The sequence below is a fragment of the Penaeus chinensis genome, chromosome 24, assembly GCF_019202785.1.
Source record: "Penaeus chinensis breed Huanghai No. 1 chromosome 24, ASM1920278v2, whole genome shotgun sequence".
NCBI classification, from domain to species: domain Eukaryota; kingdom Metazoa; phylum Arthropoda; class Malacostraca; order Decapoda; family Penaeidae; genus Penaeus; species Penaeus chinensis.
In genome coordinates, this window is record NC_061842.1 from 3,378,635 (window position 1) to 3,403,634 (window position 25,000).

A 25,000-nucleotide genomic window follows, 5' to 3' on the forward strand; every position below is an offset into this window, starting at 1 on the left:
TGCCGAACGTCCAATTTATTCGTGTTTGGGGAAGTCTTTATCGGTCCGCTGTCAGATCTCGGACTCCAATTCCAATCCTTTTTTTGTTTATATATATATATATATATATATATATATATATATATATATATATATAAACGTGTGCATGTGTGTGCGCGTGTGCGTGCGCGTGTGTGCGTGCGTGCGTACATTTATACATTTATATTTGTGTGTGTATATTATTAAACCAATCCTCTTAAACCAATGTCATGCAACTTCACGAGTATGCCATGCTTCCAAGTAGTATCGTATACCTTTTCAAGGTCAAAGGAGACTGCTAACATGTGACATCGCTAGGAATTCTGTATAACATTCTTCATCCTCAAAGTACATATGTGGTCGATCTCCATTTTCTAAATTCATATTGATATGAGATCAGCACATTCTCCTTTTCTAGCAACCAAGTCAACCTGATGTTTCCCATTTTCTCTATCAGCTTGAAGATGCGAGAGAAATTGGTCTGTAGTTCCCTGGTATGGAAGCATACTTGCCAGGTTTAGTGGTAGGAATGATTACAGTTTCTTTCCATGTGGATGGCACTGTGCCCTCCCTAAGATCCTATTAAATAGTTCAACAGGAACTAGTGAGAGCTCTCCGATAAGTGAGATACCATTTGGTGAGAGCCGCTTGATTTTAAAGGACGTATAGTCCTATTCATTTTGTCTTCTAGATTGAAGAGATGGATAGTGAGCTCACTACTTATGATTCTAAATTTTGAGGTGTCTGAAAGTATTGACAATAATGTGTGTAAGTAATCAGATTTATTAAGGATAGCTACTCCCTTTCCTTTGCCAGGTTTAGTGATTATGAGACTTTTGTCGTGTTGCAGGTTTTACTTTTTTTTTTTATGTTCACAGTCATTGGCATTAGCTTTAGAATCACGTACATGGTGGGTGCACATGACATTAGCCAAAGAGGAAATATTATTGAAAAAAATAGCATGTGAAACTTTGCCTTTTTGGTTTAAGGCAAAAGTCTTGATCATAAGCCAAGATATCCTCTTACCGAGCGAGAAGTCTGCTTGAATGGTTTAATGTTACTTTGCGTTTGTCAATTTTGTGATGGAAATCAATCCCCAGATTAAGTAGCTTCTTGTCATGCATATTTTGGACCCTTGTTAACATCTAGATTAATAATTTCAGATAGACATTTAAAATAAAACTAATTAACTAATTAGCTATAGGGGAGCTTTATAAAATAATCAGTGGAAATGGTTCTGAGTTTAGAAAGTCACTTTAATTCTAAGAGTATATATGTATACATACATATACACACCCATATATATATATATATATTATATATATATATATATATATATATATATATATATATATATATATATATATATATATATATATATATATATATATAACATATATATCATATATATATATATATATATATATATATATATATATATATATATAACATATATATATATATATATATATATATAACATATATATATATATATATATATATATATATATATATATATTAGATATATATATAACATATATATATACATATATATATTACATATATATATATATATATATATATATATATATATATATATATATATATATATATATATATATATATATATGCATGTATGTGTATATGTATGTATATACATGTATGTATATATTTATATTATTGCATATATATATGTATATATATTCATATATATGTATATATATTCAGATATATGTAAATATATTCAGATAAATGTATATATGCATTTATATGTATATAAAGTCAGCAAGAAATTCCACGCGTGACTCCTATGTAGCATTTCTTATGAAATTCCGTTTGACGACTATGACGTGCAAACGCACGTGGGTGATGTTACCTCCTTCTTTTATGTATTTTTATGTATTTTTATTGTGTTTTATATAAATTTTACTTTATCCTTAACTTTATCCTTATTTTAAAGGGAACCATAACCATTTTCTTTTATATTTTTTTTATATGTACTCTTTCTAACGCTGGGGTAAGAGCTTGTGTACATTTTTATTTTTGCCTTCTAGTTTTTTATGGTCTTAAATACCATTTTTAAGGGGAGTAAGGGGGTTCTAAGCACTAGCATAGATACGCAAGCTATATTTTCTTGGGGGGGATATGCCACGCCATCTAGGGAGGGGGAATTAGTTCGTTCCCGGGGCTAGTTACTAGTCCACTAATTAGATCCTTGCTGGGGGTCTGCTATATATAGCCCGGGAAACAAGCGGAAAGGCGCAGGGGGTATAGGCTGTCCGTTCACGTTCTTAGCGGCCGATGTACACCCGGCGGAAGCTAGCGACGTTGGTTTTCTTTTGTGTGGTTCCCTGCGGTCGTAAGGACGGTTTTAGAGGCGGTAAGTTCGGATTTTTTTTTCACTTTTTACAATGGAAACAGAGTGCTTCTTCTGTGTTTTTTGTGGTCTTTAAGGTTCTGGTTTTATGGCCCTTTTTAAGTAAATGTATATCATGTTTCACGTTCTTATTCTTTTATAAGTGTTTTTATAAGTTGTTTTGTGTTTTGAAGAATAAATGTGTTTTAAGCTCCGTGAGTGAAATTCCTCCTTTTACTTAAACCCTTTATAAGAGACAAATTATATCATAACTTGGCTACCTCTGGCAAGCAATTAACGACCTTCTATCAGCCCTTAACGCACTTACCGGACGAACACTTGTGGATTAGGTCATTCTTCCTTTTCTTACACATACATACTTTCCTTTTTATCAATTTACACCCTTCTAGACGTCTTCCCCTTTCGGTACATGTATTGTTCCTGGACGTACTAACCAGTTGGTGGCAGCGCTAATGACCTAATTAGCAAGAGTAATTAAGTCAATCCCTACATTATAACTAGCTCACACACTATTTCATGCAGACTAATGAAATAACCGAGTAATACATGTGTGATGTGACAGGCTTTGTCTGTAAAACTATCAGATTAACCCTTATATGCCCAAGAGCGTCAGACTGGCGCAGTAATGTCACATTTTTCTTTAGAAAGTCACTTATGCATTGTAGCTTCTGTCACCCCAGGCCCCGGCTGCTGACGTAGCCGTGACCTGGGGAGGACAGAAGCTACAGTAAAATTAAGCTGGGCACATAAGGGTTAAAAAAAACTTTATCCGACATGTCGGAAAGTCGGACGTTAGTGTTGTTCACTCACGGATATGTTTTGTAAGCATGTCATATGACATGATCAATCTATGGTTAGTATTTCTTTTTTTGGAGCAAGTAAGCATATTTGCTCTAAAATAGTGGTGATAATTATAATTTTACTGAATAATGCATTCTATTTCTTTTCAAATATGAAGTCCTCCAGCGTGGTGACGTGGAAAAGCTTATAAAAACGGAGAAATGCAGATGAGCCCCTCTGTATTGTGTAACTATTGAGGAGACTTTTGACGTCATCAAACGTGCTCATATTGCAACAGGGCATGGTGGGCGTGACCGCATGATTAACGAAAGTATGCCAACATCATAGCAAAGGCCTTGGAGCTCTTCAAATCACTGTGTGAGGAATGTCAGAAGAAAAGGAAAAGACCAGTGACCAAGGATGTTGTGGTGCGTCCTATCCTCAGCAAGGAATTTGCATCTAGGGGCCAGGTTAATTTGATTAACATGCAATCAATGCCACACTCTAAATTTATATGGATCATGGTGTATCAAGACCATCTCACCAAATTCTGCATTCTTCGTCCTCTTCAAACCAAACGTGCTGCAGAGGTTGCCTTCCAGCTTGTAGATGTTTTCCTTCTCATGGGTGACCTGCTATTCTTCAGAGTGATAATGGCTTAGAGTTCACATCCAGGGTGGTTACTGAGCTAAAAGAAATGTGGCCAAGTCTCACCATGGTTCATGGGAAGCCCCGTCATCCACAAAGTCAGGGTTCTGTGTAACGTGCAAATGGTGACATTAGGGATATGTTAGTTACCTGGTTTGTAGAAAATGATTCACAAGACTGGTCAATTGGTATCAAGTTTGTTCAGTTTCAGAAAATTGTTGCTCACTATTCAGGGATAAAGTGCTCTCCATACTCTGCTATGTTTGGTTGTGAAGCCAAAGTTGGCCTGACATCTTCACCTCTACCCGCAGAAGTCTCAAGTTTGGAGGGTGAGGATGATCTCATAGCAGTTATGTCAGGAGAGGATACAACAACAATATGTTCTGCTGTAAGTTCTACTGGTTCAGTGACGCAGTACTATTAATGTTATTAATTACATTATTGCAGGTAATAATCCTAACCCTTGCTCATCCACACGTGAAAAAGATCGAAGCAGTAATTTCACGAAATCCCTGACCTTCCAATTCAGGGATTTTATGAATTTCCTGGCTATTTCAGTAAATTTATGAAATCCCAAAGGGAAACTGTGATTTCATGAGTTTACTGAAACTTTTACGGATTTCGTGAAATCCTTGATTTCACAACTTTACTGTAACATGTACATATATATGTATATATATTCAAATATATTTCTATAGATGTATGTGCATATGTATATATATATAAATATTCAATGTATATATATATACATATATATATATATATATATATATATATATATATATATATAAATATTCAATGTATATATATACATATATATATATATATATATATATATATATATATATATATATATATATATATATTCAATGTAAATATATATACATATATATATATATATATATATATATATATATATATATATAAATATTCAATGTATATATATATATACATATATATATATATATATATATATATATATATATAAATATTCAATGTATATATATACATATATATATATATATATATAAATATTCAATGTATATATACATATACATATATATATATATATATATATATATATATATATATATATATATATATAAATATTCAATGTATATATATATATAATATATATTTATAATTGTATACAAATATATATACACTATACATGTATATATATGGAATCCTGTCCTGCCCCTTAATGTTCAGTTGTGTTGAAGTGGCTCAACTTCTTGGCGTGGCGTTGGTAAACCGTCCAGGTTTCGCAGGCGAAGGGAGAACTACTGCCCTGTAGACCATCAGCTTGGGCTCCAGGCTGATGCCTCTTCCGTTCCAGAATCTGGCATATAGTCGGCCGAAGGTAGCGCTAGCTCTTGTGAGTCGGGCGTTTACTTTGTAGTCAATAGTTACGCTGCATGACAGTGTGTTGCCTAGCATCCACCATTGACTGTAATGTTTGGCTCAACACAGGGCTTCCCTGGGTCAGGCTGTAGTAGAATATCTATTATGTTTATTTTTTATTATTTATTTATTCATTTATTTTTTTGCTGATGGTGAAGCCTGAGTCACTGCAGGCAGTAGCAAACTTGTTCACGCTGAGCTGCAAATCGGCTTGAGATCCGGCATAGAAGGCGTAGTCATCAACAAAGAGGAAGTCTGATATCTGTCATGGTTTTGGCTTAGAACCTTTTCGGGTTTAACAGCTCGCCATCTGTGAAAGCATTGGTCACCATTGTGGGATTGATTGATTGATTATTTAAAACTCTGCCGCGTCAACAGCTAAGGTCATTAGCGGCGAACACCTTGTTAGATTGAAATGTTAAAATATTTAAAACGTAAAAAAATCTATTAATAAATGTCATAAATAACAATAAATATTATATTACAAATTAAAGCACAAACATTTTCCTCTAAATGTCTAAAAACTATTGCATAAACAGTATGCATAATAAATTTTATTGAAAATATTAGTTAGTTAGTGTGTCACAATCCACCCCCAAAACATTTTTAAGTGTATATGGGGGAGACAAGTACCTTCGTCTTTGGTCTGAGAATGTTGCACATCTTTCCATTACATGTGCGACCGTTAATAGCTCTTCGCATTCCTCACAGCGTGCTTCACTTTTAGCCATCATTGGCCCATGAGTCAGTCTTGTGTGCCCGATTTTCAGCCTTGTTATTACAACTTCCACTTGTCAGGTTGAGATGGATGCGGGTCACCCAACTGCCAAGGTCATCTCTAATCTCTCACAGTTTATTTCTAGGGGTATGCCTCCATTTATCACGAAGACAACTCCTGATGCTGGTTTTTAAATCAGTGTGTGGGAGAGAAAAATGAGAATCACAGGGCTGATTGGCAGCTGCCTTGGCTTTCTGATCAGCTCGCTCATTCCCGCTGATACCAACACAGAGTTATCTTTTTACGTGCTGACATCAGTGCAAGCCAATCTTGAACCTCCCTTACCACTGGATGTGACGAGTTTAAGCTCGTGATTGCTTGCTAGGCACTACGAGAGTCACACTATATAACAATTGAATGGTTTCTAAGATCTCTAGTCATCTTGACTGCTGCAAGGATGGCATGTAACTCTGCAGTGAAAATCGAGGTTGATTGAGAAAGACTGCCAGATGCAGTCTTCCTTCAGCTCACTGCTCCAAAGCCCACACCATTTTCAGATTTCGAACCATCTGTATATATTGCATATGATCCTTGGTACTTAGAAGTGTGTTGAAGAAATATCTCTCTGACTTCTGCTTCGGATTTCTCCCCTTTCCCATTTCCGACCAAATCCAGCTCGACTTGATTAGTCCAAGGGGGGACTTGGGAAGTTCCAACAGCCAGAACCTTTGTGAGATTTAAATTAAGATCTTCCACAAGATTCCTCATTCTCCTACCATAGGATCGGCTATCCTCAAGGGGGTTGAAAACCAATCTGGATGTAGGAGATCCCGGAATCCTTTGAAGTCTCGTGTAGTAAATCAGGTTCATGTAGTCCCGGTGTAATGAAAGAAGTGGTTCTCCCCTCTCGGCATACAGGGACTCCACAAGTGAAGACCTGAAAGCCCCTATACAGATTCTGAGAGCTTCATTACAAACGGAGTCCAACATTTGGAGAACAGTGGGAGTTGCTGATGAATAAGCCTCACATCCATAGGCAAGTTTACTACGACTAAGTGCTCGGTAAAGCCGCAGAAGCATTGTGCGGTCTGCGCAAAATACTAAGCGCTTTAATAGCTTTCACCTTTATCTGTTTAATGTGAAGCACTCATGTAAGCCTTGAGTCAAAGTTAGACCCAAGTACTCTATCTCTTGGACAAAATGTAGTGGGTGCTTGCTCTTGAATAGAGGGAAGGATGGAACTTTCCTCGTTTGTGGAAATGCATAGCCATGGTCCTGCTTGGAGAAAATTTGAACCCATGGTATGTTGCCCATTGCACAACCTGATTTATTGTAGTCTGCATGTGTCCTTGCACAACCTGATTTATTGTAGTCTGCATGTGTCCTTGCACAACCTGATTTATTGTAGTCTGCATGTGTCCTTGCACAACCTGATTTATTGTAGTCTGCATGTGTCCTTGCACATCCTGTAAGCATCCTCCTGAGCAGTACAGTGTAAAGTCATCAACATACAGACTACATGAGACAACACTTGAAACGACCTTTACGATGTCATTTATAGCAATGGCAAACAGGGTCACACTTAGGACACTCCATTGTGGGACCGCTTCCAGCTGATCTTCCAGTTAGAGCTGTTTCCCACCCTCACTCTGAACTTGCTGTTAGCAAGGAAGCTTTGTATGAAGGTAGGCAATGCTCCTCTTAAACCAATGTCATACAGCTTCATGAGTATGCCATGCTTCTAAGTAGTATCATAAGCCTTTTCAAGGTCAAAGAAGACTGCTAACATATGATGTCGCTGTGTGAAGGTGTGTGAAGGAATTCTGCATTGCAGTTTCCATCCTTACAAGTGCATCTGTAGTTTTCTAAACCCATATTGATATGGGGTCAGCACGTTTTCCTTTTCTAGGAGCCATGTCAACCTGAAGTTTACCATTTTCTCCATCAACTTGCAGATGCAGCTGGTGAGAGAAATTGGTCTATAATTCCCTGGTATAGAAGCATCCTTGCCGGGTTTAGGAACAGGAATGATTATAGCGCTCATTTGGATGGCACTGTGCCCTCCCTATAGATCCTATTGAATAGATCCAACATGAACGTTTGGGAGCTTTCCGGTAAGTGAGATATCATTTGGTATGGTTTATCGTCACTTCCTGGGGCAGTCTTACGGCAGAGCTGTAAAGCAGAGTCCATCTCCGTGAGCAGAAGTTGTATGGAAGTTCTGCTGCAGTGCTACTGAAGAACGACACTGGGTGCCGTCCCTGTTCATCCTGAAGAGTGGAGAATTGGGCAGTGTAAGATGCTCCAGAGATCTCTGCCATGGATTTTGCCAGCTCAGTAGCAACATCTATTTTCAGAGCAGGTGGTGATATGGATGTGCTATTTCCAGTGATCTTATGCATTTTGTCCGATACCCATGCTCAGGGGGTCCAAGAGTTAATTAAGGAGATTGCCTTCACAATGTCCGCCTTGCCTCCTTTAGCACTCGCCTGGCCTTGGCTTGGGTCTTTTTGTACTGCATCAAGGTTACATCGCATGGGCGTCGTTTCAGCTGCCTTTTCTTGCTGACAGCTTGTTGGCATTCATCAGACCAGTATGGTACCGGAGGTCGATGGGACTGCCCGCTACTTCTGGGAAATGATGCTTCTGCTGCAAGGTGAATTCGTGATGTGAAGTGATTAACAGCATCTTGAACACACTGGAAATCATTCACAGATCATTGCAATACTGCAGTTGATCTAAAAAGATTCTAGTCTGCCTGTTCAAGTCGCCATCTCTGCACTCCATAGGCTGGAATACCATTCACCTGCCAAGTGAAATTCAACTGTGAATCAGGTCAACCAATTGACAGGTTAATATTGGAGAATATCCCAGTTTGAATTTGGAAATGTGTGGGTGCGGCACTGTTCAGTAAAACTGCATCTACTCTTGAGAACAAGGACCCCAAGGCCCTTCCTCGAGGGTTGCACAAAGTGTCTCCCCAGAGGTGATGCCAACCATTGAAGTCTCCCAAAAGTAGAAATGGATGAGGCAACTGCCCAAGTAAATCTTCCAAATCATCTATGTTGAGATTATGTGGAGGGAGGTAGATGGATGCAACAGTGTGAGGTTGTGTCAAGCTAATTCTCAGAGCCTTCATCTGCAGTGCCGTCTGCAGGTGGATGGCCTGGAAGGGAATATCCTGATGTACCATCACTGCTAATCATCCATAAGGTCCATTATCAAAGGTCCCATAATGGGTTTGAACTTGGAATCCTCTCAGGGAAATTGGACGATTTTCCCTGATCATAATCTCTTGTTGGCCTACACAAACTGGATTACATGAAGCTATCAGATGTTGCAGTTCTTCCCATTTTGCATGAATTCTCTGACAATTCCATTGGATTAGGGTATCCAGTTCTTCAAGTTGACAAACTATTTCATTAGGTGTTTGGCAGCACTCGTGGTTAAGGCCCGCCCAACATCTTTAGGCTGTCCCTTTCCAGCATCTTGGGAGTACCTTTTGATGGGTTGTTTAACTGTGGAACTAGATTCCACAGGCTTCCTTTGGACAGGCTCAGAATTTCTATGCTTGGTAGAACTAACGATTCAAAAGTTAGAAGAGCTGATGTAGACTGTTCCAAACCATCAACTTTCTTCTTAAAATGTTTTACTGCCACTACATTAAAATTCAAGTTCTATCAGTTTCTCCGGAAAAGACAGTTCCCTTACACTGATTCTGGGTTTAATGAGAACATGAGACCTAAGCCCCAGGAATGTCGCATATCACACACAGACGGTCACTCTCATCTGGTGACGAAACCTCAACTATTAAGCTACCATCTCGCTGTGGGGTGATGCGAGGATCACGTTGACATACCTCAACTATCTTCCGATGTACTTCGAAAATATCAAGATCCATGATAGATACACCATCAATGGTCTTCACTACTAGGTATTTACTTTATGATACACTTCGATTTTAATCTGGTAAGATTTCATTAATGGATTGAGGAGGACTATTCCCCTTCTTACCTGGTTTGGGAACTCGGGAACCATTATGAGTCCCATTCTTGCACTTTGGAATCTGGAAAGGTTCCAGAGTGACAATATGTGTTGTTCCAGAGGGATTGGTCAGGGCATTGTGAAGGTTGTTAATGAGAGAGTAAGTTCTTAGTAAATTTGCAGAAATACAAATTATGAATCTCCATTTCCTCACCCACCCACTAACCATAGAGTCCAACGAGGGGAAGCTATAGTTGGGGCTCTAATTTTCCCAACAGCCACAGGGGTAGTGAGGAAATATACGCAGTCACTGTTACAGTGCTGATGGTAGTTGCGGGACCTATGCACTACCGACTGGACAGTGCCTGCTTGACCCTAGCCATATTTGACCAGCCAATTGACTTGACCTGGCCTTGATCAAGCCACCCGTCTAACCATAATAGAGGACCAAAGAGGTGTGTTGCTAGCTGCAGGGAACAGCGTGCAGCATCGCTCAACCTCCAGGACTCCTGTCCCCTGGTAATACGGGACGCACGGCAAAGACACCTGGGAGAGTTCTCCCTGGTCCAAGATGGAATGAACAGGGGTTGGCACACCATCCCCTCTCACAGGCCTTGGTGCACCAGGAAGCCATTTTGTCTCATCCCTCACTGGTGACCCCTGCAGTATGGGTAGGCCTCTGGTCCGACTCACCAGCTCATTGGGACCTCAAGCCCCCCCCACCGCGGCAAGGCGGCTTCTGTTAGGGGGGCACCATTGTGGGAAACATGAGGCTGAACAGTGTCAGTGCCAGGACACAGCTCTGCTTAACGCCGCTGGAGACTGGGAAAGGTGCGGAGGTCTCGCCATTGTCCTGGACCCTTGCCTGCATGAAACTGGCAAAGCAGAGAGATGAACTTCTGTGGCTGTCCATACTTGGCCATGATCTTTTTTTTTTTTTTTATTTTATCAGTATATGAAGTTACCTTAACTACATATTGATTTTAACTTCTGAGATATAATACTTGCCGGTTTTCTGTTTTTTCTCAGTGATGAACATTAGGAGGTTCACATGAAGGAATTAATCTTCATAAATATTTAGACACATTTTATTTTGAGGTATCTGCCTAGTGGCAGGTTGTGATTGATTGATTATTTAAAATTATCTGTCATGTCAATACCTAAGGTCATAAGCAGCAAACACCTTGTTGGATTGAAATGTTTGAAAATGTTAAACATAAAAAACTATCAATAAGGGTCTTATAAAAAAAAAAAAAAAAATGATTTTTAATATAAGCATAAACATTATGCTCTAAATGTACATAAGTATCGCATAAACATCATGCATAATTAAATTTGATTGAAAATGTTAGCCTCCCTAAAGAAATTAATTAGACCTATGTCACAATCCTCACCCAATACATTTTTCAGTGCATATTGGGAAGACAAGTACATACATCTTTAGTCTGATAATGTTGCACATTTTTCCACTACATGTGTGACTGGTAATGGCTCTTGGCATTCCTCACAGTGTGTTTCACTTTTAGCCATCATATGCCCATGAGTCAATCTTGTTAATACAACTTCTATTTTTCGGTTGGAATGGATGCTGGTCACCCAACAGCCAAGGTCTCTAATCTCTCCAGTTTGTTTCTAGAGGTATGTAAGGTTATGTGAGAGAGGAACCCAAAAGAGGCCACCCGCGAGGTGGGAGGCTTTAGGCTTAGGGGCCAAGGAAAATGAGGCAAGTTCGTTCCTCGAAAAAGGGGGTGAGGGGACCGAGCTGAAGGCTCAGAACCCACACGACCTCACAAGCTAATTATCCCCGGAGATGCAGGCCTACCAGGAGCGTGACCAATACGAAGATGCATGATAAAAATACAAAATCTAAAATGAACAAAAATAACCATGCAGAAGGCACCAAAGTAAAATAAATTAATACATAAAAGACAATATGCCATAAGGGCTTAAGAAAAACGGAAGGTATGCCAGAAGAGCTTAAAACAATAAAAAGAAATAACATCAATGATAGGACAAGTAAAAGCTCAAGTAAAAGACGAGTAAAAAGGTATGAGCTTGAATAAAAGTAATAAGTAAAAGGACAAGATAAAAGTAAGTAAAATTCAGAGAAAGTAAAAAGTCAGAGGAGCAAACATGGTTCACAGTATATGTAAAATGATAAAATAGCCCGTCCACCTGGGCAAGTAAAAGGGCAGTACAACCTTGTTTCGGCATCCACGGTGTAAAATCCAGACAGGTAAATCCAAAGGGTAGTCAAAGCACCGTCAGAATATCCACTTCGTTTATTTAACATGAACATGGGGGTTACATTAACCCCTACGGATGTCAGCATAGCACACAAATAAGATTTTCTATAATAAAAGAAAATATACGAAGGATAAAACCATTAACAAAAACAGTAAAACGGAGTTTAAAATACAAGAGATAAAAAAAAAAAAAGTTAAAAAAAAAAATGCAGTCGCAGCAGATGTGGATGTCTGTTATCCGCACATCAGAATCTTTGCAACCTATGCTACTGGAGTTCCTGGACTGACGGGACACTGTAGACCCAGTGGCTGTGAGGATCCTATCTGATGGAGCGTGTGTGGGTTCCCTCCTGCGAAGCTGCTAGTGAAGCTGGGAACCCTTCATTTCTGGCCTCTCGGGAAGGGGCACTCACGAGAGAGGTGACCGCTTCTACCACACCGGAAACAAGAGTAGGCTGAGGGTGATGGTTGACGGGCGGCAACCCTGCATTCCCGGGTGTTGTGGGTCGAATTGCGATGGTATTCACACCACACATTACGCCGTGATGTTGGAGATGTGGAAGGAGGCCGAGCAGGTGGAGGGGAAGTAGCTAGAGGAAACAGATTATAGTGGTCTGGTGCACGGGATGGACGGTCTGGGGTGCGACGTTGGACCCGGTACTCATCTTGCAGGTTATTTGAAGACTGGCAGCGAGTGTTGAAGCTGCCATGCCGGATGCCATACCTCGAGTTCCAGAGCTTCTTGGTGGTTTCTGCCAGCTGGCTTGGCGAGCAATCATCCTGTAAAACAAGGAGATCCTGCAGAGTGGACGGTAATCCAGCAAGGAAGACCCACCTGATCAGCTCTGAAGGCTCTCCAACAGCTCCTCGGTGGTCCAGGTAACCTTGGAAGACGATGCATCCACCTCAAGGAAGAAGTCCATTGGAACCTGCCTTTCAGTCATGCCGTGATCATAGAGCACCTTGAGAAAATCAGAGGCAGTGTACATGAACTTCCGCCTCAGCTGCCGCTTAAAAGTGTCCCAATCCTGTATCCGTCAAAACTCCCGGAGTTGATGATGGTCTCCGCTCTGCACCGACAACTTGCTCTTGCAGCCCGGATGTATGCATCATCGGTTGGGGGCCTTACCAGATTTTCGATGGCCCACATGTAACTCTCCACCTGGTTTCTTTTCAGGGGCTCACAATCAGAGCTTTCCCCTTTGAAATGAGGTATGGAGTCGCGGGACACCAGATACAGGATGGCATCTCTGGAAACCAGTGAAGGCTGTTGGTATCGAAGGTGGTCTTGTGCTGGCTCCTCGCCGTACCTTGTGTGTGATGGTGTGGTCAGTCTTGGGATGGCTCAGGGAATGTCTGGTTAGCCTTTCGAAAGTGGGAAGAGAACCCAGGGTATGCTGCGAAGTCGTTCCGTGCTGCTTCCACTCTCCTGTACACTGGTGGTTGCTGACCACCTAACTGGCTGTGAAAGAGGGCACGCTCTTGCTGTTGCAGACGCCTCTCCCTCTCCTCAAGTTGCCGCTGCCATACCTGGAGGTCTTCTCTTGTGGATGCTTGGATGGGGTTGGCAGGCCTAACTGCGGGTGGTGAGATGGCTTGTCGAGTGTGAGGGAGTGGAGTTTCAGCTGGCTGTTCCTCAGCCTGTGCCGCTGAGGGAACCTGGCTCCCGTTACTGCGGGATACCACCACCTCGGTAGGAGCAGTCCTTTCCTGGAATCGGTTCTCTAGTTGTTGTAGCCTGTCCTTACTCTTGCGAGAGATTTCCCCCATCCTGCGAAGGATTTCATCTCTATTCTGGGCTACAAGGTCTGTCATTCTCTGCAGCATTTCCTCTATCATCGTAACTCCCACCTCTACGGCTCTTACTGCGTCCTGTACCTGGGTATTAGAACCCTGCGCAACTAAAACTGGGAGGGATGCACGGTGGTCAGGTGAAGAGGTATGCGAGCTTGGCTGGCTCGTTGACCTGAAGCCAAATGCTAGCATATGAAAGCTTAAAATGACAAAAACTGCCTGTAAACTGGGTAAAAACGAAAAAGACAAAGAACCAAGTATACACAAGGGATAAAGTAAAATTAGAAGGGCTAAAAAGAAAGATTAGAACACAGTGAAATGAAAGTGTCCCTATACCTTGCAAGAGCCACAAAGTAAAACTAACTGGTGAATGGGAATTAGTAAAAGCAGACATAAAATGCTGTAAGAGAAAAGTCTTGCTCAAAAACACTAAAACACTACGAAATCTGAAATAAAACAAAACACAGAGCATAAAACACAAGAAACGTGGCTCTTCTAAAACTACTATAACAACTAACCTAACAGGAAAAACCTAATGCTGGACTTTAAAAATCTTCATATCTGTCAACGAGCAGAGAAACCCATAAATACGCTCCTGTTGGATCCCAGTTGCTGCCACCAAAAATGAGGTGTACCTGTAAGGTTATGTGAAAGAAGAACCCAAAAGAGGCCACCCGCGAGGTGGGAGGCTTCAGGCTTAGGGGCCAAGGAAAATGAGGGGGGCCCGTTCGTTCCTCGAAAAAGGGGGTGAAGGGACCGAGCTGAAGGCTCAGAACCCACACGACCTTCACAAGCTAATTATCCCCGAAGATGCAGGCCTACCAGGAGCATGACCAATACGAAGATGCATGATAAAAATCTAAAATCTGAAATTAACAAAAAGAACCGTGCAGAAGTCATCAAAGTAAAACAAATTAATATGTAAAAGCCAATTGCCAGAAGGGCTTAAGAATGAATAATGATACGCCAGAAGGGCTTAAAACATTATAAAGAACTAACTCTACGATAGAAGTAAAAGGGTAAAATGAGGGAAAAAGTAAAAGCTCTAGTAAAAGACGAGTTAAAAGGTATGAGCATAAATAAAAGTAAAAAGTAAAAGGACAAGATAAAAGTATGTAAAATTCAGAAAAAAGTTAAAAGTCAAAGGAGCACTAATGGTTCACAGTATGTGTAATAAAATAGTAAAATAGCCCGTCCAGCATAAATACACCTGGGCAAGTAGAAGGGGCACTACAACCTTGTTTCGGCATCCACGGTGTAACATCCAGACAGGTAAATACAAAGGGTAGTCAAAGCACAGTCAGAGTATCCACTTCGTTTATTTAACATGAACATGGGGGTTACATTAACCCCTGCGGACGTCAGCGTAGCACACAAATAGAATAAAACAATAAATAAGAATTGTTATAATAAAAGAAAATATACAAAAAGATAAAACCAATCACAAAAATAATAAAACGGGAGTTAAAATACAAAAAAAAAAAAAAAAAAAAAAAAAAAAAAGATAATGCAGTCGCAGCAGATGTGGATGTCTGTTATCTGCACATCAGAGTCTTTGTAACCTATGCGCGGACCAGCAAAGGATCTCAAAGGTTATTTTAAAATCTACAAAAAGGGGTGTAAATAAACATAAAATACAAGTAAAAAGAAGAGCCAGCGTGGTACGGAAATAAAAAAGCGTAAAAGTGAGGCTGGCAGAAGGAAATGGTCCGGCTGTGCTCGACTCGCCTTGTGGATTTCGGCAGGATGCTGGATAAGATAGGGATAGGATGTGAGCAGGAGAGGATAGGATTAAAGGTAGAAGGTAGGACAAATGGGAGAAAGGAATGGAAAAGGGGTGAATTAGCGTAGAAGCAGAAGGAAGTGAAAAAGCGAAGGATCAAGAAGAGGGTGCGAATAAGAGGGGCACGAGGGGAAATGCGGCAGGATACAGGGCAAGATAGGGATAGGATGGAGGCAGGATAGAGTAGAAATAGGGATAAAAGGTAGAACAAGCAAGGAAAAGGAGAAGAGGGAGAAGCTACCGTGGAAGTAGAGAGAGAGAAGAGAAAATGTGAGGGGACAGGAAGTGGGTGCGGAGCAGCTGCTGCCTTGGCCTTCCAATAGGCTTGCGCATTCCCACTGATACCAACATGTGCTGGCACCCAACACAAAGTAATCTTTTTACGTGCTAACATCAGTGTAAACCAATCTTGATCCTCCCTCACCCCTAGATGTGATGAGTTTAAGCTCTTGATTGCTTGCAAGGCACTCTGAGAGTCTCAATATATTGCAACAGAATGGTTCGTAAGATCTCTTGTCATCTTGACTGCTGCAAAGATGGCATGTAACTCTGCAGTGAAGATCGAGGCTGCCATAGAAAGACTACCAAATGCAGTCTTCCTCCTGCTCACTACTGCAGAGCCCACGCTATTTTCAGATTTCGAACCATCTATATCTATTTCACCTGATCCTTGGTACGTAGTAGTGTGTTGAAGAAATCTCTCTCTGACTTCTGCTTCGAATCTCTTCCCTTTCCCAATTCCAACCAAATCCAGCTCAACTTGATTGGTCCAAGGGGGAAATTGGAGAATTCCAACAGCCAGAACCTCAATTAGATTTAAACCTCAATTAGGATTAGTTATCGCCAAAGGGGTTGAAAACTAATCTTGAGTGTAGATCCTGGAATCCTTTATAGTCTCGTGTAGTAAATTAGGTTCATGTAGTCCCATTTTAATGAAAGGGTAGTTCTCCACTCTCAGCATACCAGCCCCCCTAACGGAAGCTGCCTCGCTATGGTTGGGGGTTTGAGGTCCCAATTATCTGGTGAGCTTCACCAGTGAGGGATGAGACAAAATGGCTTCCTGATGCACCAAGGCCTATGAAAGGGGATGGTGCATCCACCCCTGATTCTTTCCAGCTTGGACCAGGGAGATCTCTCCCACGTGTGTTTGCTGTGCGTGGTTTCCTGTGTTAGTGCTACTTGCTGTGCCCTGCAGCTAGCAACATCCCTCTTAAGTCCTGTATTCTGGTTAGATGGGTGGCTTGAGCAAGGCCCGCAAAGTCAATCGGCTGGTCAAATACCGCTAGGGTCAAGCAGGCACTGTCCAGTCGGTAGCGCATAGTTCCCGCGACTGCCATCACACTGTAATAGTGCCTGTATATTTCCTCACTACCCCTGTACCTGTTGGGAGATTTTGAATCCCAACTATAGGTTTCCTTGTTGGACTCCATGGTGGATAGGGGTTTAAGGAAATGAAGAATTCTAATTTGTATGATTGATATAAACTTACAAAGAACTTGCTCTCTCCTGACAACCTATGCGATCCCCCGGGCAATCCCTCTGTGTCACGATAATTATATCTAATTAACGTAACCGCATATAGATAAATGTAATTCTCCTATATACAGAAGTATAAACACTAGCGAATGAGAGGTGTGACTGCTGAATGAAAGACTAGGTGGTGGTTCTGCTTGTTCACGTATGCAAATATTCCCGCTGCTATTGGTTGTAGCAGGTGTCTTAGGCCTAACATGCCGTAAGGTGAGGAGATCGCTGTTCACCACCGGCTGAAAAGGACGTGTTCTCGACTCTTGTTTTACCGCTAATTCCTTGGAAAGAAATCCAATCTAGAAGTTATGAACTAATTTCATTGATATTAACCTCTGATAACTTATATAAACAACATCGAAGTGCTAAACAGTTAAACTATGATAAAGAAACGTGCAGTGCGAAAATACGTGAGTGCGGACAGTAAAATGACTATTGTTGAAGTGACTATTTTTGAAGTGACTGTGTTAGTGCTGCTGTGCTATAATCTAGGGTTAGGATTAACCTGTAATGCGGAAGGTGAGTGAGTGGGGTGAATGTGTAGGGCATCATCCATTGAACAATGTATTGTGTGCTAAGTTAATAAATAAATAATAAGTGAAGTTATTCAGTGCATTTTTGTTTCTACTTATTTCTGTCAGTGGCTCGCAGTTTCCCTTCTCAATAAACGAGAATAAAACTATAAAAGAAAGTAATATTATAGACCTTAAAGTAATAAATTAATAAGTAGTATTACAATCACACTAATCACATGGAAATTAAAATATGTATATAATTCATAATAATTTCATGAAACAAACGTTATTGCTCATGAAATAACTTATTACATCGAATAAGTGATGGAAGCTATACATTCATAACTAAATACTCGGAATATAAATAATTTGAGTAAAGTGTGACAATGGCGCCCAACGTGGGGCCACTGATATTTATTGAATAAGTAAAGTAAATGTGCTTGCATATAAGGAGACGGGAATCACGTCAGTATCCATAATTTCAGTTTTGACTTGTTACATTCCATGATAGGGTTATAAGCATTCGCTTTCCCTTGTTATTGTGATATAGAGGACGTGTTTTATATTATTCTCTTGCACACATTTCATTCATTCCCATCATTAGCTAGATGTCAGTGGCACTAACGAACCAATAGTATGAACAATAATTATAAGTGACTGAACCAAGAACTCGTTCGTACGTGGCACTTGTTATTCAATAGCACTAGTTATTCATTAGCACGAACAAAACTGAAATTAAACTTATCTAGAAATGGATTTAGCGGTATTGAAGCAGGAGGCTGCAGACCTGGGGTTGACTGATCCCCGTGATATTGCTAAGTATGTGCAGGACCAGCATCGAGACTTGCGGGCGGAGCGCAGAGAGCGGGAAGATCGCGAACGCGAGTTTGCGGCCGCCGAAGCGATACGGGAGCACGAAATTCGGATGGCGGAGCTAAATTTTAAGCATAAGATAGAAGTCCTTAAAGCTACGCCGCCCACGCCCGTGGCTCCTCCCAAAACGAAGTTGCCGATGTTTCCTGACGACGCAGACCAGGTCGAAGCTTATTTCCTCGTATTCGAAAGGGTCGCAGCCGATCACGGGTGGGACGAGAAGACGATGTTTCTGCAGCTCGTCACCCGCCTCCAGGGCCACAGCCTGGATGTTTATCACCGCACCGAAATCGAAGGTAATTTGACGTACAGCGAATTAAAGGAAGCTCTGCTGAGTGCTTACGCTATAAGCCTCGAGCAGGCCCGTTGCAGGTTCCAGGAAGCTCACCTTGACGAGCGGGAGACCTGCAAGCTTTTCATCATTCGTCTCTCTCATCTCTTTAAGACTTGGCATCGAAGGAGTAATTTACCTGACACCAAGGAAGGTATCCTGGAGCTCATTCTGGTTACGCAACTACTCGCTTCGCTGCCCAAGGGATTGCGAGCTCAGCTGAGAATGAACAAAGTTACTAGCCTGGCGGAGACCGCGGACATAGCGGATGGCTGGTTCTCTGCTTATGGCTACAACTATAGGGTGAAGAAAGAGGGCGAACGAAAGCAAGAGTCAAAGAAACCTGCTATGAGAAGCGTCGGTGATCGCAGGGAGTCAAAATCTCCTGAAACTGCAAAAGCACAGCCGGGAGAACACAAGCACCAGCCTTTCAATATGCCACGGAAAGGGGGTGAAAAGAAGCCGTTCTACCAGTCCGGTCACTTGGCTACCGTGAACAGTGTCCCGGAAAAGGAGGAGCCCAAGGTACATCTGTCTGGCCTGGCACTTGGCCACCATGTACTCTGTGCATGCTCTCCTCTTCCCTTGCCTTCAGCAGCCAGCAAGAGATTGTCTACTGCAGAGGGCCTAGTCCAGGGCCGCAGAGCAATTATCATGCGAGACTCTGGCTCCACAGGATGTGTAGTTAAAAAAAGGTATGTAAAAAGAAAGGATTATACTGGCAAAACCGTTCGTGTTACAATGATTGATGGTTCACAAATAGTTGTCCGTGAGGCAAAGGTTTTCTGCCAGTCCCCTTATTTTACAGGCACTGTGACTGCTGCTGTTATGGATAACCCCGCCTTCGATTTTGTCCTGGGCAACGTGCCTGGAGCTGGCCTGGTCCCGGCGAAAGAGGTCCAGACGCAGACCCAGGTGGAAGGAGGCAAGGACGCGATGACACAAACTGCAGAGGAGAGTGAACCTACTGCACAAGATGTCCCCCTTATGTCAGAATCCCCTGGTGTTCGCGATGGACCAACCATATCTGCAGACATTATGGATCAGACCAGTGCTGCTGTCACTACGAGAGCTGCTGCACGTCGCTCTGAGATCAGTACACGACTGGCAAATCCACAAGGTCTGGAGGCACTACTAAAAGGCGAGGATATAGCTGAGCAGCAGAAAAATGATGCCACCCTCTCCAAACTACGTGAATATGCTGAGCAACGTCATGTTCGCCTCTACAAGGGAATAAAGATGGACTTTATATGGCAGAACAACAGACTTTACCGACGAACTACCTTGCCTCAGGGTGAGGTGAAGCTGCAGTTCGTTGTTCCAGCTGGATGTCGCCAACAAGTCTTCAAGTTGGGGCACCACTCGCTCCTCGGAGGTCACATGGGGGCAGCCAAAACTCTCGCCCGAATACAAGCCATTATGTTCTGGCCTGGAATGGGAGCTGAAATCTTAAGACTCGGCCGTTCCTGTGACATATGTCAGAAGACAACGGACAAGGGACGCAATACTGCAGCACCTCTACAGCCACTTCCTGTGATTTCGGAACCGTTCTCTCGCGTGGCTGTCGATATTGTGGGTCCCATTTCACCTTGTGCTGACGATAAATCGAAATACATCCTTACAGTCGTTGATTTTGCAACAAGATGGCCAGAAGCTGTTGCCCTGAAGAACATAGAAGCTGCCACGGTTGCAGAAGCTCTCTTCGATATGTTCTGCAGAATCGGCATACCCAAGGAAGTACTGAGCGACAGAGGTACACAGTTTACATCAGGCATGATGGAAGAGACCTGGAAGCTCCTTTCAGTAAAGGGCATGAGAACTACACCATACCACCCACAAGGAAATGGTCTTTGTGAGCGATTTAATGGCACACTAAAGAAGATGCTAAAACGTATGGCAGCAGACCAGCCGCGGGAATGGCCTCGTCTCTTGGCACCGCTGCTGTTTGCCTACAGAGAAGCCCCGCAAAGTTCCTTAAGATTCTCCCCATTTGAGTTGGTGTACGGTAGACCAGTAAGAGGCCCTTTGCAAGTTCTTAGGGAGCTGTGGGACAACACTGAGGATGACCCAGTAATCACCTCCTCTTATCAGTATGTTCTGGATCTGAGTGAACGCTTGCATTCTACGTGCGAACTCGCAAAAGAGGAGCTTTTGAAAAGCCAGGTCACTCAGAAGTCTTATTATGACAGGAAAGCCAAGTTTCGTACTCTTGATGAAGGAGATCAGTGCTTGATATTGCTACCTACGAGCACAAACAAGCTCCTAGCACAGTGGAGTGGACCTTATACTATTCTCAAACGAGTTTCAGACGTTAATTACATCGTAGGAATCGGCCACGAGAAGAAACGTTTCCACATAAACATGATAAAGAAATATTATCCAAGGTCCTCCCCTGTACCTCAGTCTAGCCATGCAACTCGTCAACAAGAAAAGAGTGACAATCGACGTTCAGTCAATGTTCGACGACGCTGCTCTTCTGAGAAAGGTATTGATAACTCGAAAAGGTTTGGTTGTACGGCAACCGTAATACCTGAAGACTCTGGTTTCTGCCAGCCCTTGACTCCTGAGGCTGATTCGAGGGAAGGACCAGAGAGTATTATCATAAACCCGAAGCTAGAGGACCACCATAAGGCAGACCTCCATGAGATCATTCAGAAGTACCCTGAAATCTTCTCTGACCAACCCCGAGTTGCCAAGGTGGAAGAACATCGAATCGTCCTTCGTAATAAAGAGCCAGTGCGCACAAAGCCATATCCCATACCTCTGCGATATGTAGACTTGGTGATCAAAGAGATAAAGAAACTGGAAGCTATGGGCATTATTGAACCGTCCAAGAGTTCGTATTGTTCACCCATAGTTGTGGTTAAGAAGAAAGGAGGAGACATCAGGATCTGCGGGGATTACCGTCGCGTTAACGCAGCTACTCATTTCGAGGCGGAACCAATGTCTGATCAACGCATTATCTTCTCACGTTTATCTGCCTCTAAATATTTTACAAAACTGGACCTGACAAAAGGATTCTTCCAGATTCCTTTGCATCCAGAGAGCAGGAAGATAACAGCCTTCAAAACCCCCTGTGGACTGTATCAATACAAGGTGCTACCCTTTGGATTAACGAACTCCCCCTCAGTCTTCAATCGGTGCATGCGTCAAGTACTTGGAGATATTTCGGGAGTAGAAATTTTTATGGATGACGTACTCGTACATACATCGACTTTGGCTGAGCACCAGAAGCTTCTCGACGTAGTTTTCAGTAAATTATCTCTGCATCGAATGACCCTAAAGCCCAGCAAGTGTGAGATAGCCTTCACACGGACACACTTCCTTGGCCACACAGTTGGAGATGGCAAATGCGAGTGTCAGCAGGAGAAACTACAGAAGATTCGCATGGCACCGCGACCCGTTAATCAACACCAGCTTCGTTCTTTCCTCGGCCTCGTTGGGTATTATCGGAGCTTCATCAAAAACTTTACGCAGATTGCTCTTCCACTATTCAACCTCCTGAAGAAAGACTGCAGCATCAAGCTGGTGTGGGGTGCAGAGCAAGAGAAATCCTTCACTACACTAAAGGAAACCTTGTGCTCTGAACCTATTCTCCGACTTCCATCCAAAGATAAACCCTTTACTTTGCGGACGGATGCATCGGGAGAAGGTGTTGGAGCAATCCTTCTGCAAGAGTTTGATGGCATATTGTTCCCCGTAGCTTACCACAGCCGTAGACTCTCCAAAGCCGAATGCAATTATTCGACAGTTGAACGAGAGCTGTTAGCGGTTATAGAGGGGATTCACAAGTTTTATTATTACTTGTGTGGTGCTAAATTCACTCTGGAAACGGACCACATGCCTCTCTCTCAAATCAAGCGATCTAAGACCGCCAACGCGCGCTTGATGCGCTGGGCGCTCTACCTTCAACAATTTGAGTTCAATATCCGCTACATAAGAGGAACTGAGAACGTAGGAGCTGATCTACTCTCAAGGCTGGTCAGCGGAAGCAGCAGTGACCTTGAGGACAGCCGAGCTGAAATGTCTCGCAACCCAGGACCTCAACTACAATATCATGAAGCGGAGGTGGGAAGAATCCTCATCCCTAATGAGGTGCTACCCAGAATAAAGAACTTTGATTCTAAAGGAAGTATTGTTCTAAATTCATTTTTTTTGTTCTTGAAACACAAACTTGAAATACGTGGGATATAATCAACAAATTATTGATTAACTTGTTGCTAATATAATCATGATAGAAACTCAATTTTGTGCTTCCTGTTAAGGTGGAAGATAGAAATGTAAACCTCCTATAGATGTTATATGTATATTTCTCAACTTTCAGCTGAGGTGCGAAACCTGTACTTGGTTCCTGCACTTCCTCCACTTCAGAATCTAACCTTGAAGGAGAGAAGCTATCACTTCAAGTGGATTTCGTTTTCGTTTTAGTTAAATCAGCTAGCAAGAATATATCTTTAGTTGAGCGTATACTTTTGGTGGGAGTAATGTCACGATAATTATATCTAATTAACGTAACCGCATATAGATAAATGTAATTCTCCTATATACAGAAGTATAAACACTAGCGAATGAGAGGTGTGACTGCTGAATGAAAGACTAGGTGGTGGTTCTGCTTGTTCACGTATGCAAATATTCCCGCTGCTATTGGTTGTAGCAGGTGTCTTAGGCCTAACATGCCGTAAGGTGAGGAGATCGCTGTTCACCACCGGCTGAAAAGGACGTGTTCTCGACTCTTGTTTTACCGCTAATTCCTTGGAAAGAAATCCAATCTAGAAGTTATGAACTAATTTCATTGATATTAACCTCTGATAACTTATATAAACAACATCGAAGTGCTAAACAGTTAAACTATGATAAAGAAACGTGCAGTGCGAAAATACGTGAGTGCGGACAGTAAAATGACTATTGTTGAAGTGACTATTTTTGAAGTGACTGTGTTAGTGCTGCTGTGCTATAATCTAGGGTTAGGATTAACCTGTAATGCGGAAGGTGAGTGAGTGGGGTGAATGTGTAGGGCATCATCCATTGAACAATGTATTGTGTGCTAAGTTAATAAATAAATAATAAGTGAAGTTATTCAGTGCATTTTTGTTTCTACTTATTTCTGTCAGTGGCTCGCAGTTTCCCTTCTCAATAAACGAGAATAAAACTATAAAAGAAAGTAATATTATAGACCTTAAAGTAATAAATTAATAAGTAGTATTACAATCACACTAATCACATGGAAATTAAAATATGTATATAATTCATAATAATTTCATGAAACAAACGTTATTGCTCATGAAATAACTTATTACATCGAATAAGTGATGGAAGCTATACATTCATAACTAAATACTCGGAATATAAATAATTTGAGTAAAGTGTGACACTCTGGAACATCACATTTCACTCTGGAACCTTACTAGATTCCAAAGGGCAATTATGGGAATCGTAATGACTCCCGGGCTCCCAAACCAGGTAAGAAGAAAATCTTACCTGGTTAATATGAAAGTATATATAGAACATACCTAGTAATCAAGACTATTTGATGGTGTATCAATCATGGATCCTGATATTCTTGAAGTACACCGGAAGATTGTTTGAGGTATGCCAACGTGATCCTCGCATCACCCCACCGCGAGATGGTAGTCTGATAGTTGAGGTTTCATCACCAGACGAGAGTGACCGTCTGCTTGCAACCTTCCTGGGGCTCAAGTCTCATGTTCTCCTCACAAAACACTCAATCAGTGCAAGAGAATTGTGACATAGAAGGTCTTATGTGAGACTGATATTTTCCATAAAATGTAATTATGCATAATGTTTATTCAATAAGATGATACATTTAGAGCATGATATGTATGCTTTGATATTAAATATAATATCAATTGATAGCTTTTAACGTTTTAAATATTATAACATTTCAATCTAACATGGTGTTCATCGCTAATGACCTTAGCTTTTGACTCGGCAAATTATTTTAAATAATCACTCAATTAGTGTCGGTAAATGTGGATTAGGCT

General features: G+C 41.6%; 1 protein-coding gene across 1 annotated transcript in view; it reads left to right on the forward strand.

Annotated features, from left to right (window-relative positions):
* The first annotated feature begins 18,545 nt into the window (after positions 1–18,545).
* The window catches only part of LOC125037828, a 16,992-nt gene continuing 10,537 nt past the window's right edge, over positions 18,546–25,000 (forward strand). Inside the window, exons 1-4 of the mRNA XM_047631074.1 lie at positions 18,546–22,769; positions 22,860–23,130; positions 23,323–23,327; positions 24,407–24,458. Of these exons, the coding sequence (XP_047487030.1) occupies positions 18,546–22,769; positions 22,860–23,130; positions 23,323–23,327; positions 24,407–24,458 (4,552 nt within the window). The remainder of the gene's footprint in view (positions 22,770–22,859; positions 23,131–23,322; positions 23,328–24,406; positions 24,459–25,000) is intronic.